At 38.8% G+C, this 18460-nt stretch overlaps 1 protein-coding gene across 2 annotated transcripts; it reads left to right on the top strand.

The window, feature by feature from the left end:
- Positions 1-1611: 1611 nt before the first annotated feature.
- LOC144527896 (cullin-5) lies at positions 1612-17995 on the top strand. Of its 2 annotated transcripts, none has more exons than XM_078266219.1 (19): positions 1612-1669; positions 4298-4407; positions 4517-4616; positions 4793-4969; positions 5088-5229; positions 6208-6353; positions 8262-8342; positions 9435-9573; positions 11152-11282; positions 11939-12046; positions 12156-12220; positions 12311-12443; positions 12827-12958; positions 13057-13180; positions 14712-14887; positions 15549-15710; positions 15895-16013; positions 16551-16674; positions 16891-17995. In XM_078266219.1, the coding sequence occupies exons 1-19, from the start codon at positions 1646-1648 to the stop codon at positions 17083-17085; spliced, it is 2388 nt and encodes a 795-aa protein (XP_078122345.1). In that variant the 5' UTR covers positions 1612-1645; the 3' UTR covers positions 17086-17995. The 2 variants fall into 2 exon arrangements, with proteins under 2 accessions (XP_078122345.1, XP_078122346.1); XM_078266220.1 differs by having other exon boundaries at positions 9435-9528.
- The last annotated feature ends 465 nt before the right edge of the window (positions 17996-18460 follow it).

An 18460-nucleotide genomic window follows, 5' to 3' on the forward strand; every position in this document is an offset into this window, starting at 1 on the left:
ATCCACCATGTCTTAAGAATATTCCAGCCTGTTTTCAATGCAAATCAATTTAATTTTCTAAAATCTAGTTTCATGTTTTAAGATTGTTGTAATGCAGTACTTTTATTTGCTTAATAACACATTTAAATTGAGTAAATTAATTCAGAAATATTTTGTCTTGAGGTAAACAAATATGACTTGAAACTTCTACTGAACCTTCAAGTATGTTTTTAATTTTCCCAAACATTATTCCATTCCATAGTTCAACTTTATAATGTTCTTGTGTGGCATGAAACCATCACTATTTACCAAAACTGTGAGGGTTCCTTCCTTATGTGAAGGTTAAAATCCTTCTTGTTTGTGTGAGAAAGTATTTGACCAAGATGACCAGACAGAGAAAGGATGATAACAAAACTTCATGCCGATTGTACGAGACAATAACTGTCCTTGAAATATTGTTTTCTTTCCTCCAGTTTTACTCCCTACGCATGTCAACAGATTGTGGTCGATGGAAAAAAGACTATGCGGTAAAGCAACAGTAGTACTGGATGTGCTAATTGCTCAGTAGTAGTAATAGTTGTAGTAGCAGTAGTAGCAGAAGTATTCCGATCCTTTACTTAGCCTACGTAAAAGTAAAAATACCATAGTCCAAAAATACTCCATTACAAGTAAAAAGTCCTGAATTCAAACATTTACTAAGTGAACGTAAAGAAGTATTATTAGAAAAACATACAGTACTTAAAGTCCAAATTAGTTAGTTAGTTAGGAATAAAGATAATAAGAATAAGAATTAATATTTACAAAAGAAGGAGTGAGTGTAAAAGACCAGAGTGAGAAAATAATAATTAAGCAAAGCTGTAGGCTACATAACATTATACACAAATGTAAAATCGTAAACAAAAACGTGTACTATAACTATAAGTACATTTGATAAAGCTATTTAAGTACAAATTTGAGGTACTTACCATGCTTGACTATTTTTTATTTTATGCTACTTTAAAATTCTTCTCCACTAGAAATATTGTACTTTCTACTCCCCTTTGTTTATTTGACAGCGGGTTACTTTGTACATGTTATTAACACAAAATATAGGATAACTAATATTCAACAACAATCAAACAACACATATGTAAAACGGTAATAAAAAAATAGCTCTGCCTTTTCCAGCAACAACATTAATGATGATGCTTATATTAATTAAACAATCATTATAATCCAATAATAGGCCTATAGATATTATTATTCTGAAACGGGACATTCTGCATTGTGAGTACTTTTACTTTCAGTACTTTAAGTATATTTTGCTGATAAAATAAAACATTTACTGTACTTACACTTAATTTATTAAGTAATTTGTCGTGGAGTATTTTCACAGTGTGATAATGGTACTTTTACCTAGGCCTACTTAGAAAAAATAATTTGAATAATATAGGCCTACTTCGTCCACCAAATAGGTTATGATAATAAAATAATAAATCATGAAATCATAACTAAATTAAGGGACAAATGTAACAAATTAACACAATATTTTAAACTCGTAAATGAAATGCCTCTATTATTTTTGTATGCTATTTATTAATGATGACTACTACTGTTTAAGAGTCGGTGATGTTCACGCTGCGTGTAGTTCACGCGAGATTTTACGAGACGATAAGTTGAGGGGAACATGGCGACGTCAAATTTGCTGAAGGTAGGACCCACTTTAATTCAATTATTTTGTATGTAACGTGTGTGTAAGTGCGTGTCACTTGCGTGGTGTAATGTTGCCGTTTAGCTCCAAACTTAACGAACATTACACACCACCTGTACGCGACTGTGCTGTCAGTGTTGACTTTAGCTGGGAGCAGTTAAGTTACATCTGGCTAACATTAGCTACTTGTGATTGATTTAGCTAAATAGAATAGCTACAACACAGCTAACTAAAGCCAAGAGGCAGACACGGAGAAACAGAGAGACTGATAACGGATGGGAGACCTATCGTTAGCTTAACCTGCGCTAAACCTGCGCTAAAATATAAATATCTGTGTATACGCTAGCTAGAAATCCCATATGAGCTGTCAATTCAGTGGCACAGTAAACTGCAGCTGACCATCCCTTTAAAATGCATGCTAAAGGCTGCCAAAAGCTAATGTCGCAGCAGTTTCTGTGCATTGAGTGAACGTTAATCCTTAAATGTCATCTTGCTAACTAAGTTTAGCTTGATAGGAACCTATGGCACTGTCTTAATTCAATTGTCAATTAGGAGAGGTGACATAGCTATAGTAGGAGCCACAGGAGCTGTGTATCGGTAGAGAAAAATGGCATTGCAGTCAAAACACAAAGCCTTTTGCATGGAAAATAGTAACTGTATGTATGTATGTATACTGTATGGGCAGACAGAAAATGCCAAAATATGCATGGAATCACCTAATCTGCTCTATTAGCTAGCCCCAGTGTATACATTACTATCTCACATCTGTACCAACATGATAAGATAAGATGAAACTGTGTTTATCGTGGCAATACAAGAATCAGAATCAGTTTTAATGGCCAAGTAAGTGTGAAGGAATTTGACTCTGGAACAGAAATACTGTAGGCATACATAAATAGAAATAGGCATACAGCTTAAAACAAGGACAACAAAGCTGAACAAGGTAAACATTAGACTACTATATGTAGGCTACAGATATAAGTTTGTATATAAAACAGTTTATATATATACATACACACATATATGCATACACACTTGTACATGCATACACACATGTAAACATTTGCATTTTGCAGGATTGTAAAAAGACAATAGGATCGGTACTCGGTATCGGCCGATACGCAAGTTCAGGTATCGGAATCGGTATCGGGAAGCAAAAAATGGTATCGGACCATCTCTAATATAAATGTCAGTTTACTTGTCACAAGAGGGGGTACCACTCGGCCATTGAGGACAGTTGCTGATGATGTGGCCAGGCGTGTAGCTTGCTAGCTCGAAGGCTGCTGTTGTTTTCTGTATCGAAGTGATTTTGAGAACAGCAACACACAGAGTGCGAAAAGTTAACAAAGTTAAACAACACAGAGACACAGTAAAATGTTTTTTTTCCAAAAATGTATGTAAAATGTAGCTCTTTTACCACCACTCCAAATTTGTTTTAATTATTTGTAGCTGGTTTGGCCATGTGGGAGAATAGTGTACACCAACAGCACACTTTAGTATGCATATTGACTGTTTTGAATATACTTAAATTAGTCACTTTTCCGGTGTGAACACACTACATGCTCGAAACCTGCAGTATGTAGTATAGAATGTGACACAGCTATCCAGACAGGGAGGTTAACTCAGGCTAACTATGGGAAATGTACTGTAGGATTCCAAAGTTTTTGGAACCTGATCCTTACTAGGCACTAAAAGTCAGGGTTATATCTCGGCCACTGCTACACTAGTTGTAGTCTAGTCTACTACACCTATTCACAGTCAAGTCATTTGACAGTTCCAGCTTCTCAAATTGGAGAATTAGCCTAACTGTTTTTCCTTGTTTTACATTATAGTAAATGTAATATCTTTTGGTCGGACAAAACAAGACATCAGATGATTTCCAGCTTGAGCTCTAATACATTGTGATGAGCATCTTTTAGTGTTTTCTGAATGTATTATAGACCAAATGATTAGACATTTAATGAGAAGGTAATCAAGCCTTGAACCAAAGTCAAAGAGTTATTAAAACATTTTTAGAGGTAATTACACACGTAAATAATTCTTTTTATTTTTGGCATTCTCAATAGAAAAAAAGACAAAGACAGCAGGAACAGAGACACGGATTACATGTCATTTTTTTTGTCCCGTACAATGACAGGACAAAAAAATATTCTACAGAAAAGAAGTCTCTCATTGCCAGACCTTCCTCCCCAGCGCTGCGGAGGAGGGTCTGGCGAGTCCACACAACATTACGGGATGGGAGAAAACATGCTCTGGTTTATTGGCACTTCTTTAAACCAATCACAATCGTCATGGGCTGCTTTAAGCGCCTTACGGAGCAACAGCGCCTCTGCAAAATAGCCTCGGGAAGGAACTTGTTTTGGTGGAACATGTGTACGTTGAAAGGTTGTTTTAGTCGTGCAACAGAACACTCCGATTGGACAGATAGTCTAGCTAGCTGTCTGGATTTACCCTGCAGAGATCTGAGTAAAGGTTAACATTAGTTCTCATAAATCAACCAGAGTTTAAAATGCCAACACAAAGAAAGCCCAAGGAATGAGTGAAATCCTTACTTACCCTATATTTAATTATTCAATGCTCATGAACAGTTTGAATCATGTAGCTCACTTCCCTCCTGTCCGTTTCCAGAACAAAGGCTCCCTTCAATTTGAAGACAAATGGGACCTGATGCGCCCCATAGTTCTGAAGCTGCTACGGCAGGAGTCTGTCACCAAACAGCAGTGGTTTGACCTGTTCTCGTAAGTTTATTGTAATGCATCTCCTTTCATCTTAGGCATTGATCTTGAAGGCAAAATTTGTCAGGAAAGATACTTCCTCCAACATTGTTTCCCCTCTTTGTTTCTACAGAGACGTCCATGCTGTGTGCCTGTGGGATGACAAAGGTCCAGCTAAGATCCACCAGGCCCTCAAAGAGGACATCCTAGATTTTATCAAACAAGCACAAGCAGTAAGGCTACGAGCATAATGGGATTTTTGGCCCTGTTTTTACAAAGCCAACAAGTTACTGATGCTGTTGCTGGTTTAACAGTGTGGCTTTCAAATTGTCACCATCATAAACTAGTCTTCTTTCTTAATATGTGTCAATATGTCAATTATATACTTGTGTTTCTCACTCGTTCAAAGCGGGTGTTGAGTCACCAGGATGACACAGCGTTACTGAAGGCCTACATCGTGGAGTGGAGGAAGTTCTTCACACAGTGTGACATCCTGCCCAAGCCTTTCTGTCAGCTGGAGATCACTCTGATGGGCAAGCAAGGAAGCAACAAGAAGTCCAACGTGGAGGACAGCATCGTCCGCAAGGTGAGGAGGAGCAGGAGCGGGCAAACTACGAGTAAACTTAATTTTTTTGCAGTGTAACCAAAATAAGAATGTTGTGCATGTACACTGTCATCATATCCTGTGTCTCTGTCCCTTTTAGCTGATGCTGGATACATGGAACGAGTCCATCTTCTCCAACATTAAAAACAGGCTACAAGACAGTGCCATGAAGCTCGTCCACGCTGAGAGGCTGGGAGAGGCCTTTGACTCCCAGCTGGTCATCGGAGTAAGAGAGTCCTACGGTGAGAGACACTGTTATATGGGTCACCTTCTTTATCTGGAGTTGGTTAGATTGTGTAGCAAAAACATTTTTTATTCGCTTCCATTGGCTTTAGCGATTTTGAAAATGTAGTTCTTTAACATTGCAATGTCTGTTTCAATGAGATAATCATTCAGCCATATTTTAAATACTTTGTGTTTGAGCTAGCTTCTTCTCCTTTACCTTTGTTGGTGTTTACTGTTTCCTACTGTTGCCTAGGGCGGAACGATTTGGGGAAACAATTGCGATTTTTCTGCTAGATATTGTGATTACAAATCGATTTGCCATTATTTTTTATAAGTTTAGCTAAAGTTCAATATTCACTGTGTAACAGATAAAACATGTCATGGAGCATTATAAGATGAGACACCATCAAAACTGCTCTATACTGTATTCTTATGTAAGGATGAGAACATGGGTATGAATTTCCAGCAATAAGTGTTTTTTCTTTTAATAAGCATGGAACATTGAATCTGTGATATGCAACATTATTCCAGCATTTAACTTATGAAATAACAGTAAATATAATAATAAAAAGAGGAATCAAAAAAAAAGGTTGTACCAAATGTTACACCAAACATTCAACTAAATATTGCACATTCAATTAATCGCGATTTCGATTTGGAAACGATTAATTGTTCAGCCCCCGTTGCCACCAGCAACTGTCTGTCAACAGACTAGCGTGAAACCGCTGGCGTGCATGATACACAAGGAAAACGGGCCCACTCATAGAAATGTTGCTCAGTAGCGCTAGTAGCGGTCAAAAACTCCTCAGAGTACCTTTTTAAGCAACTTTTGTCAAGTTGTAGCACCTCTGTCAGATGTGTGGTTGTGATGTATTATTTTCTACTTATAGCTTATGTCTTTTAAACATTGTATGTTTAACTCTTAAGATTACACACACCTGTCTGACCTTCTCCATGTCTCTTTGTGATGGCACTGGGTTTTCGTTTCTGAGCAGTGAACCTGTGCTCCAACCCGGACGACAAGCTGCAGATCTACAGGGACAACTTTGAGAAGGCATACATGGATTCTACTGAGAGGTTCTACAGAACACAGGCGCCCGCCTACCTCCAGCAAAATGGGGTCCAAAACTACATGAAATATGTAAGTACGAGACATGAATGTATTTGCAGATTTAGTTTTGTCTCTGTTTCTCGTCAGTCATGGACTTTAACTGATGCATGTTTTTTGTTGATTAATGGTCTTCTCTTGCCGATCTATACCGAACAAAGAAGAGAGACTAAAAAACATTTTTATGATAATTATATAGTTTTTCCTCGCCGCCGCTGCACTAGTGCAATTGCTCTTAAGAGGAATTGTTGGGTCTCTAACTTATATCGTTTGGTCTAGACCTACAATACTCTATCTAGAAAGTGTCCTGAGATAACTTCTGTTATGATTTGACACTATAAATACAATTGAATTGAATACTGCTAGTCAGTTGATAATGTGAAAGGTTTGAAATGCTGACATGGCAGCAAGTCCTGCTCCCTGTTCAAACCGTTTTGTAATCCCTCCGCTCCCAACCAGATTGGAGTTTCTATTTGCCACTCCCAGCATGCTCTCTGCTCACACTGAAAAAATAAAAACAACCTTCGGTTCTCTTCGTAACAAAGATAATAGCCGCTGTCCTACAATTGCATTTCGCAAAGCAGAGACTCCTATTCCCTGTTTTGAGGATCTTGGCAAAAAGACATGTTGGAGGAATCAAAAGAGAAAACAGTCTGTGGCTGATCTCATGCTTGTCTTATTCACATTATCTCTCTTACTCAAACAAAACTGAAGCATTGTGTCTGTTAAAGAACAGCATGGGTCAAAAATGTTTAGTCACAGATTTGGTCAAGCTTTAACACTTTATGTAAGCCAGTTTAGATTTGTCACTGTTACTTCAAGGACCTGTTCTTCTCCAGGATCTTTTGCTGGAGGGCTTGTCTACAATAACACATTTGACCCTATTAAAGAATATGTTTGTATGAATTTGTAAAATGTCCTTCCTTGAGGAGGGATTCTGGATTCATTGTTGGCACAAGATCGGTTTCATGCACATTTATATGTGTCCAAGCACTGTAGGTGTTGGAATCACAATGTTGTTGTGTTTTTACATCCTTTTTTAAGATTATTTTTCTGCTTTAAATATTTCACTTCAAGTCATTGATAGTTTTCTATCCCCTGAACTATTTGGGCAAAACAAAATAAAGTACACTGGTAAGACAGACGTTGAGTTTAAAATCTTGCATACTATTAACTCTCAAAGTCATATTCCTTTGTTGATTGCTAATGTGCTAATAGATGCATTTACAGGGAATTAAAATAACTAAAAAAATTAGTTTTTTATTTGTATTTTTGTGGTAGAGATGTACTCTGAGTACTTGCCTCTCCTCTGTGGTTTCATGCACACAGAATGTCATGCTTCACAACAGAAATACACACTGTATATTGTCTGTTTGACATATGATGTAAATGTTTATTATGAGGTTTTTCTGAGAGATGCTGTTGAGTATTTTATGTAAATTAAATGTGTAAAAATTTAATAACTATACACATGTACATGTTATCATGACTTTATGTTGATGAGGCTGCTTACCCTTACTGCACATATTATGTACACTGTTATAACAACTGTTATGATGTGTTGTACAACAGGCAGTGTGCAATTTTCTTTGGTTGGTGGCAGTCTGTGCATGCAATATGAGTATGTCCATGCAGTCCGTGTCTGTGTACTGTATGCGTCTGTGTGTGTATTGTATGCACTATGTTGTGTTGAATTTCCTAAACAGCAGATACTGTTTGTATATGTGTCCAAGACAATAAAATCTATCTTATTTTTATTTTATTTTTTATTTTTTTCCCCCAACTCTTTATTTGAATTTCACAATAAATGACATACAGCGGAGACAGGCAATGGTGAACGAAGCATAATTGAGACAGTATGTCAATTCCCCTTAAGTCTCTTACCCAATCTATCTTATCTTAATAAATAAATGTGCATGCACTGGTGTGTATTTTCACCAGGCTGATTCGAAGCTGAGGGAAGAGGAGAAACGTGCAATGCGATACCTGGAGACCAGACGTGACTGTAACTCCGTACAAGCAGTGAGTATTACACATGAGAATGGTGTATCTTATTTTGCTGACAATTCTACAGTTAAGTTAGAAAATCACAATGTTTGCCACTGTTTTTTCCAAAGTGCAACTCCATTGTTTCGGTTTGCACTTTTATAAATGTTACATACCAATTTTTTGAGCTTTTTTTTATTTATTTTTATTTTTTTAAAGCTTTTTAGATTTACACATTTTTCCATACTCTAATAACAACTTGTATTTTTATTAAAAGAATAGTTTAATGTTTCGGGAAATGTTAGCTAAATGTTAAAAGGTTAAGATGGCTTTTGAAGCAGTTATTGTTCATGTAAAAGATATATTAAAGGTTGTTTTGTAATGAAGGAATTACTTTAAAATAGTTCCATTAAGCTTTTTTATAATGATTTCTTTGTTTCCCTAAAAAAAAAGGGGGAATAAATAACAAAATACACAACAATTAAAAAAAAAAAAAGAAAAAAAATTATTTTAAACATTGGTATCGGCTCAGAATTTCACATCGGTGCATCCCACTCTGAAATGAGAATATTTTCTAGTTTCTTTACTCCTCCGTGACCGTAAACTTAATATCTTTGAGTTGTGGACAAAACAAGACATTTGAGGACGTCATATTGGGCTTTTGGAAACCCTGACATATGTCATCATTTTATAGACCAAACAACTAATTGAATAATCGAGAAAATAATCAACAAAATAATCGACAATGAAAATAATGGTTAGCTGCAGTCCTAGTCTGTGCATTAAGAACATTGTATCTCATTTGTCTAATACTCACAGACTGTGACATATCTGGCAACCCGCTATATAACCTGCGCATCTTAAGCAGAAGATGCTGCACGGAAGTGCTGGGTCAAAGGATTAACTGTTGTTCTTCAAGGAATAGTTACATGACGCAACTCCCCCTAAAACTACAAATTGTGTACAGATAAAACAAATTAGACGAGATTGATATTGATCTTCTCATCTCACTCTCTGAAACAAAACGATTAGGCGTGTTTCCCAAAATGTTATGTTTTATTGTATATATGTATTGCACATCGCTTACATATTTCTACTGAATTGTTCTCCTTCTGTTTATCTTCCTAGTTAATGGAGTGTTGCGTCAATGCACTGGTTACGTCATTCAAGGAGACCATCTTAGCCGAGTGTCCAGGCATGATCAAACGAAATGAGACAGAGAGTGAGTACGGCCGGACTGCTCCCACCAAAGGCTCAGCCAGCTCAGGTTTGCACCAGGAAATAGCCCTGAACAAACCTTCTTGTCCAGCATCTGTAGAACATCCGTGTTGTTGCCACCACTCCTCTTAAATCAACGTGTGATGATACACTGAGTGTAGTCAGGGAGTGTCCATGCTTAAGGTGAACCAACCTTGCTAATCTCTCAGAAATGGGACTAACATAAATCTGCTTAATAACTCCAGAACCTGCCTTCAAATCATCACGTTTTTATGTTTTATTTAGTATCCTAGTAATCCAGTGATTGCAATGTACTCGTGGAAGTAGATAACAAACAGGAACTGCTAGTATCTAATTGAGCACACCTTTAATTGTGCCAAGTTGCCAAAATGTGAACAAATACAGGCTAAAGTTGTTGTAGTCCTGAAGATGTTATCAGCGCTGCATTTAGAGTAAGCAAACCAGAATTTGTTTTTGCTGCTGAATGGCTTTTAAGTCACTGAGTGTTGTAATTATTATTATAAAATGTTTTTGCAACTTAATGATTATATAGCTGGAAACTTAATACCTATAAAAGTAATTCAGATATTTTTCTCCAAAATGGACCTAGGCTAGGACAGGACATTAAAGTGCTCATATTATGCTAATTTCCAGGTTCATAATTGTATTTAGAGGTTATATCAGAATAGGTCCTCTTTTCACCCTGTGTGTTGAGCTCTCTGTTTTAGCTACAGAGTGAGGCATCTCACTTCTGTTCCATCTTTGTTGGGAGTCGCACATGCGCAGTAGCTAGTTAAGGACTACTAGCCAGTCAGAAGCAGAGTATGAGGGAGTGCCATGCTAGCAGCTAGGCGAGCATTATAACGTGTTACAAAGTGACGCACGTCTGTCTCTGAAGTAAAGGCTGGACTACAATAGAGCAGTTTGTGAACAGTGTTTTCTGTTGGAGATGGTAAGTCCCTTTGGGGTGGACTTTGGGCTTTTTCACTTTGTAAACCTATAACATGCACAAAAAAGATATATAACACAATAAAGGAAAGGGGGAAAAAGCCAAAAAGCTCTAACAAAAAAACTCTAAAAAGATTTTGATACTAGTGCCAGTACATTTCAGTACAAGTATGAAAACCCTTTTTGATATGTTACTTTGAGAAATATAACCGTTTTTCTACAAAACTCTGTTTTAATTTGACAAAACCAGCCAAAGTTCTGAAATGGTGTCTAAAACTTAAATAAAATACACACATACTAAAATGTGCAGGTGACAGGTGCCTAAAATGAGCGTATGCAGCATTTCTGTTCCATACATTTGTCCTGATTCAAATGTAAAGTACTATAATAAATGATTTTAGGAGAGAACATTTTTATTGTTGAGTCTTGGGCTCGCTTTCTGGGCTGCATAAACCACCCATCATTATGTTTTCATATATGCGTTTGTGTTCAGGTCTGTGCTCATGCAGTTTGATTGAACAATTGGACAAAGGGCGTGCATAGTAATGGATTTTAAAGTTGCTCATCTTCTGCTAGATTTATAATGCAGCTGCCAAATAAAAGCTTAGTATTCAATATGTCAGATCAAGTGCTGCTTACACTTCCTTAAGTGATAACGTTCCTTTTCCCTCCATCACAGAGCTGCATCTGATGTTCTCTCTTATGGACAAAGTACCCAGCGGCATCGAGCCCATGCTGAAGGACCTGGAGGAGCACATCATGAGCGCTGGCCTGGCTGATATGGTGGCCACAGCAGAGACGATCACCTCTGTGAGTATCACACACACACATACTGATTTGGGTGGGAAATGAACACCCGCGAAATGCAAGTTGAGTCTGGATGTTAAAGGATGATTCCAGTTTATTACATCTTGGGTTTTGGTCATTCTTTCTGATAACATTGTTCTCACCATCGTTATTGCTGAGATCTGGGAACACGTCATCACTACAATCAGTTGCCCAATCAGACTTCTTTTTTTCCCTCCAGAATGATTATACCAAAATCATTTTCTTTTTCTTATTTACCAGTTTTATGGGTATTAGAGCTGTAAAATTGTAATTTTAATGTTTTGAAATGATTTTGAAATCCTCAGTGGCCTGGAAATAAAAACATTACCAGCCTTGTCCTCGTACTGATTCATTAAATTGACTTAACTGATATTTTCAGACCTAAAGGTGCAGAATATGTAAGACATTGCATTGATTTTACAAAAAAATTATGTTAACTCAAGGTCCCCTCACTAGCTTTTTGTGGAGCTTTCAACCGCACCTCACGGATCAGCTAATGAAGATTGAGACGTGCGGTTAAAAGCGCCGCAAAAAGCTAGTAAGTTCACCTTGATTTGTCAAACTACTATTTCCAAGGTCAGGAATTAACTTCGGTGCTCATCACATTGACTGGTTTCACCTTATGTTCTTTGTTGCAGGACTCAGAGAAATATGTGGAGCAGCTGCTCACCTTATTTAACCGCTTCAGCCGACTGGTGAAACAGGCCTTTCAGGATGACCCACGCTTCCTGACAGCTCGAGACAAAGTGAGCTCCTACTAACTTGTCTGTTAACAATACGGTGTCATTGTAGGATAAACCTGTCAGAAGATGCTCTTAACTGATCGCAAGCCCTGTTTTTCAAACCTCTTTGCAGGCATATAAAGCTGTTGTGAATGACGCCACTATATTTAAATTAGAACTTCCTATGAAACAGAAAGGGTAAGAGATGCTCCCTGTGTGAAATTCAGTATTTGCTGAAGGCGATAATGTCTGACTACACTAGTTTTCCTCTCCTGTTTGTGTTTACAGGGTAGGTCTGAAAACTCAACCAGAGTCCAAGTGTCCAGAGCTGCTGGCCAACTACTGTGACATGCTCTTGAGGAAGACCCCGCTGAGCAAGAAGCTCACCTCTGAGGAGATAGAGGCCAAGCTCAAGGAAGTGGTATGTTTCAGGGAACCTACATATTGTTATTGGATTGTTGTTTTTAGCCCTGTGGTTAGCATTGGAACAAGGTGCGTAGTTGGTGGGGCATTGTTCCAAACATAAGTCTTCTAGAATGTTTTGTAGACTTTATTACTAACTAGAATGCAGCGAGAGCAGGGTTATAATTCTTTCCCATTCAATGTCAAGTTTTTAATGTTTTTCAGGATGATCCAAAAAAAAAAAATGTAATTGTCACTTAACACCAACAACCAGCGTAAAGTGGCCACATTTTGGGCACACAGACTGCTATTTTGGTTCATGTAGTTGCAGCAGCACAAAAAAGGGCTTACTTGACTTTTAATGTTGGCTTCAGTAACCACCTGTGTGCTCTTTCTTTGCAGCTGTTGGTGCTCAAGTATGTCCAGAACAAAGACGTGTTCATGCGCTACCACAAAGCCCACCTGACCCGTCGACTCATCCTAGACATCTCGGCTGACAGCGAGATAGAGGAGAACATGGTGGAGTGGCTCAGGGTAAGATATTAAGAAAGAAGAAACATTAAGTGAAGCCAATTCCTTGAGGAGATTTCCTTCTAAAAACTGTCTACCTGTGGTGTCATGTCTATTAACAGGAAGTAGGAATGCCAGCTGACTATGTCAACAAGCTGGCCAGGATGTTTCAAGACATCAAGGTGTCAGAGGACCTCAACCAATCTTTCAAAGAAATGCATAAACATAACAAGCTTGCTTTACCAGGTAAGCGGTCTCACTCACACACTTAATATACTGTACATGATGCAGGAGATAGTCTTTGAGCTGCTGTAATCAGTAAATAAGGTAAGGTAGGTAGTATTTTTACTTAATACTAGTGCTGTCAGTTAAACGCGTTATTAACGCAAACCCATTTTAACGGCATCAATTTTATTTTATCGCGAGATTAACGTTCTTTTTGGCGTAGCACACTTTGTACTTTTTTTCACATGCTGTTGCAACAACTAGTAACGTTAGAAAAACTACAACACCACACCGGATCTAGTTAGACCGGAAACAAAACAACAGGCACGCCGCACACACTTGTTTGGTCTTGCGAGTCGGCCAAAGAGTAGTAGGCTAACGTTCACTAACGTTACGTTTTGAGTGGATGGCGAGCGCAAGATGCTGAAATGGATGGCAATAAGATTCTGAATGGAAAGTTTACTTTTAAAAAGTTGCCAAATGGTTCCATTGACAAGACCAAAGTGATGTGTGTGTTTTGTCGTTGTGAACCGAGCTCTCATCGCAGCACATCCAGTCTGAGATACCACTTGATGGCCAAGCACACAGCTGATGCCAATTCTCCGCCCCCTCGTCAAAGCCAGGCGACAAAAGCACAAAGCAAGCCGATCCACTTTTCCATGTTGATAAGAGCATTAAAATGAGAAAAAATAATTGAACAAAAAGAAATCTAGGGACATTTAGAATAGATAAAAATGTGCGATTAATTGCGAGTTAACTATGACATTAATGCGATTAGTCGTGATTAAATATTTGAATCGTTTGACAGCACTACTTAATACATTACTTAAATCAAAACTGTCATTGATTCATTGACAAAACTTGACAGAATTTTAAAGCTAGTGTTATTGCTTAAAGGCATAGTTCAACATTTTGGGAAATTTGCGAGAGAGGTGAGATTCCACTCTCATGTCTGTGTGCTATTATGAAGCTAGAGCCAGGATGTGCTTAGCCTAGCTTAGAATAAAGACTGGAAGCAATGGGGAACAAAAAAAAAAAAAAAAACCCACCTTAAACCTCACTAACATCTTATATCTCGTTTGTAAAAGTTGTGGTTTTACTATTTTTTGGCGACCGAGTGCAACGGAGTCCCTGTGCCCTACCAAGAAATAATCCAGCACATAACCCTCCCTTACAACCAAAATGTGACTTTTTTTTTTTTTTTTTTTACACTTCTTTGGATTTTGTACAAATTAAACAAACGACATGATGTGTTAATTACCAGGCTAGCTGTTTCCTCCTGTTTCCTGTCTTTATGCAAAGTTAGGCTGACCATATCCTGGCTGGTATGGTTCCTCACATCTAACTCTTGCCAGGAAACACACACACACGCGCGTATTCCCAAAATAGTAGTACAAAATAGTTTCACACGACCAAATGAATGACAAATCTCGACAGAGACGTTTGTCCACCTGTTTAGTTTAAAACTGTCATCCTGCCCAAGTTTAAGACTCGTTAACTGTAAGCAGTTGTCATTCAGTAACTAAGATGTCTTTGTATGTTCCCCTTGCAGCTGACTCGGTCAACATAAAGATCCTGAATGCTGGAGCGTGGTCGAGGAGCAGCGAGAAGGTTTTCGTCTCTCTACCTACAGAGCTGGAAGATTTGATACCAGAGGTAGAAGACTTTTACAAGAAGAACCACAGTGGCAGGAAGCTTCACTGGCATCACCTCATGTCCAACGGCATTGTGAGTGAATCAGATGTGAAACCAAACACACTGCACATAAGTTAATTGTAATTGCTTGGTTAGGTTGTTTACGTGCACTAACATGGCAACACAGCCATGCAGATACATGCATTTCCTGGGACGGTTGAACAGCTCTTCATTTCATGCAACCTGTTTTAGGCCTTGTCTCAGGTTGCTATATATCCAAGAACAGTTTATTTGTATCTTCCTCTTAATTAAATGACAAATAAAAAATGACACGCAGAAATAATAAAATAATTTGCCACAATTATTTGATTTGTGCCTGTCAAGCAGCAGATATAAACTTAAATTACATTTTAAGCAACAAATCAATATTTTTTATTTAAACAATGGATCAAATTACTGTAATGTGAAAGGAGTCGCTCGTAGTTACCCAACCCTGCAGTTCCCTTCACCTCGACAGAACGGTCTGGTCTCTTTTAGCTGATTGTTTTGTTGTTTGGTCATCAGTGTAATTTCCATTTTGTTTTAGTAAAACTCTTTACGGGTGGTTATTGTGCGCAGATCGTTGTGAACAAATCATTTTAAATAGAATTGAATCCCAATCATTTTACAATGTATTCTTTTTGGGAGCGGTTATGTTTTGCTCTCTCTGTGAAAGAAGCTGGGAAAGCCATTGAACAATGTGTCATTCCTCCAGATAACCTTTAAGAATGAGGTGGGCCAGTATGACCTGGAGGTGACCACCTTCCAGCTGGCTGTGCTGTTTGCCTGGAACCAGAGGCCCAGGGAGAGGATCAGCTTTGAAAACCTCAAGCTTGCCACGGAGCTGCCGGACGCCGAGCTGCGACGCACTCTCTGGGTAAATGGATAGATGATAAATGATGAAGATAAAACTGGTAATTTGACTCCATCATAGTTGTCCCAAATTAATCCGCAAGTTCACATCTTTGAACGACAGATTTAGTGCTGTAAGCATTGCATTTTATAAGAAGCTTTTTTTTTTTTTTATTACTCTGACCATCATGCTTTGCTCCCTCTCCCAGTCTCTGGTGGCTTTTCCCAAACTCAAGCGGCAGGTGTTGTCATACGACCCGGTGGTCTCTTCACCCAAAGACTTTGCAGAAGGAACATTATTCTATGTCAACCAGGAGTTTTCTCTCATGTAAGGAAAAGTTCTCTGTTTTGGTTTAATGTAGTTTCGGTTCTAGGACCCCTTTCACCAAATTTGCAACATGCCCTCTGTGATTTGCAACATAAGATAATGTCCTCTCACGTTCATTTTTACAGGTTTAACAAATCAAATGCCATGTTTGCACATTGTCGGACGTGCACTTTTGTGCAACGAGCCCCTAGTCCTTGGGTGCTCATCTTGCTAAAAGATAGTATTTGTGCCTGTGGGATTCCTCTCTTACCTTCAAACTGTGTGCCACGTGACTTTGTTGTTTACACATTTCATTTGCATTTAATATAAATACCCATACCATCCTGGTATCTGCTCTTCTGTGAGACAAGTCAGAATAAACCAGTCATTTTTAGCTGTTATTTGAAACTTTTCTGCATTTTCGCATACACAAATTACCTACACATACTGTAAATCAAGTTACCTGTACCTTAATTTAAAAAAAAAAAAACACTGTAGCACTGTATTGTTCATTGACCCTGGGCATTTGTTTGTGTTTTTTTTATTTCAACTTTACAGAAAAAACTCAAAGGTTCAGAAAAGGGGGAAGATTAACCTGATAGGTCGGTTGCAGCTCACCACAGAGCGAATGAGAGAGGAGGAGAACGAGGGCATCGTCCAGCTAAGGATACTAAGAACACAGGTATGGATATGAGCTCGCAGCATGCAGGTGAAGATACTGCTGCTCTCTCCTCTGTTATATAACGCCACCTACTGAGAATAAATGTTTTTACCTTCCATTTCCCATCATGGAGTTTCAACAGACACCTGTGGCTGTGTTTGTATAAACTACAATATAATCTGTTTTACGGTGCATTTTCTTATCTTTCACACCGTTTTGTGTGTTTCCAATCTCCAGGAGGCCATAATCCAGATCATGAAGATGAGGAAGCGCATCAACAACGCCCAGCTGCAGACAGAGCTGGTGGAGATCCTAAAGAACATGTTTTTACCACAGAAGAAGATGATCAAGGAGCAGATTGAGTGGCTGATAGATCACAAGTACATAAAGCGGGATGAGACCGATTTAAACACCTTCATCTACATGGCATAGCACAGCACATCGGAATGACTCGTGTTGACTTTGGTTTCAGTGGATCAGGCCTGATGGACACTAGGATACTTCCAGGCTCCCCGTCCTCTATTTAAACGCAAAACAAAATCCATTCTTGTGCAGGGAGGCATGAATTTCAGACTGAGACCTATTTAAAAGAAGAAAATTGTACAAAGAAAACAAAGCAGTGGGAGTCTGCACCAAGTGGTTATAACTGTTTTTGGTTTGAGGGAGTTTCCTTACTGTCCAGATGAGGCTGTTAATTGTTAATGGTCTTTTTTTGATGCTGTGGTCTCTCGTCTGGGCAGCTACTACGACACTCTTGTGCAAGTCTGAAAAGGCATGCTGACAGGAAAAGCTGAGGAACTTTGGATATCAAAATATCTGCAGTGCAGTTTTAATCCACGTCAAATACCAGATCACCTGAACCTTGAACAAAACGCTGCCCTCTTCACGCTGCTTTAACCGAGCCGGTTGGTTTGTCACGAGGGCCCTGATGCTGTCGTGACCCTCTGCAGTAGTTAAAGTGGTCAAACACTTAATCTGGACGTTCAGTGTGTATAAAGAGCCAGATAAGCACTTCACAGTTTTCAGGACTGTACCAGACAGCAACGTTGAGAGCCAACTCCAAAACCTGTCAAGCCTCAGTCCCTGGGTAAAGCATTAGCATATTGCTATAATCCAGAATGATTTTCCCTCTACCGAAACGTACCCAGAGACAGAGGTGGACTGGGGAGTTGAACTCTGAGCTCAGCTCATGTTTGCAGCAGCTCTCTTTTCTGCAGGAAGCCAGAGAGAAGAGGCTGAGGTCAGTATTACACATGGTAAATACTACAAGTGAAAGCTTTAGGAGAGTGTACCATGAGATGTGACAATGAAATGATTAAATAAACAGCACCTTATTATAAAACACGCAGGCTTGTCATTCATCCTAGCTTGGGCAAACAATTCCCCATAATCTATTAATTTATTTTTGCATAAAATTACAATTTAGGTTTTTATCTTTAAAGAAATGTTTTTAAAGAGCAACTCCACCAATTTTACACTTTAAGGAACAGTTAGCATTTCACTTATTCTCTTTTTTTTCATCCATCCATCCATCTTCGTCCGCTTATCCGGGGTCGGGTCGCGGGGGCAGCAGCTCCAGCAGGGGACCCCAAACTTCCCTTTCCCGAGCCACATTAACCAGCACCGACTGGGGGATCCCGAGGCGTTCCCAGGCCAGGGTGGAGATATAATCCCTCCACCTAGTCCTGGGTCTTCCCCGGGGCCTCCTCCTAGCTGGACGTGCCTGGAACAACTCCCTAGGGAGGCGCCCAGGGGGCATCCTTACCAGATGCCCAAACCACCTCAACTGGCTCCTTTCAACGCAAAG

Source organism: Sander vitreus, chromosome 13 (genome assembly GCF_031162955.1).
Source record: "Sander vitreus isolate 19-12246 chromosome 13, sanVit1, whole genome shotgun sequence".
Taxonomy (NCBI): domain Eukaryota; kingdom Metazoa; phylum Chordata; class Actinopteri; order Perciformes; family Percidae; genus Sander; species Sander vitreus.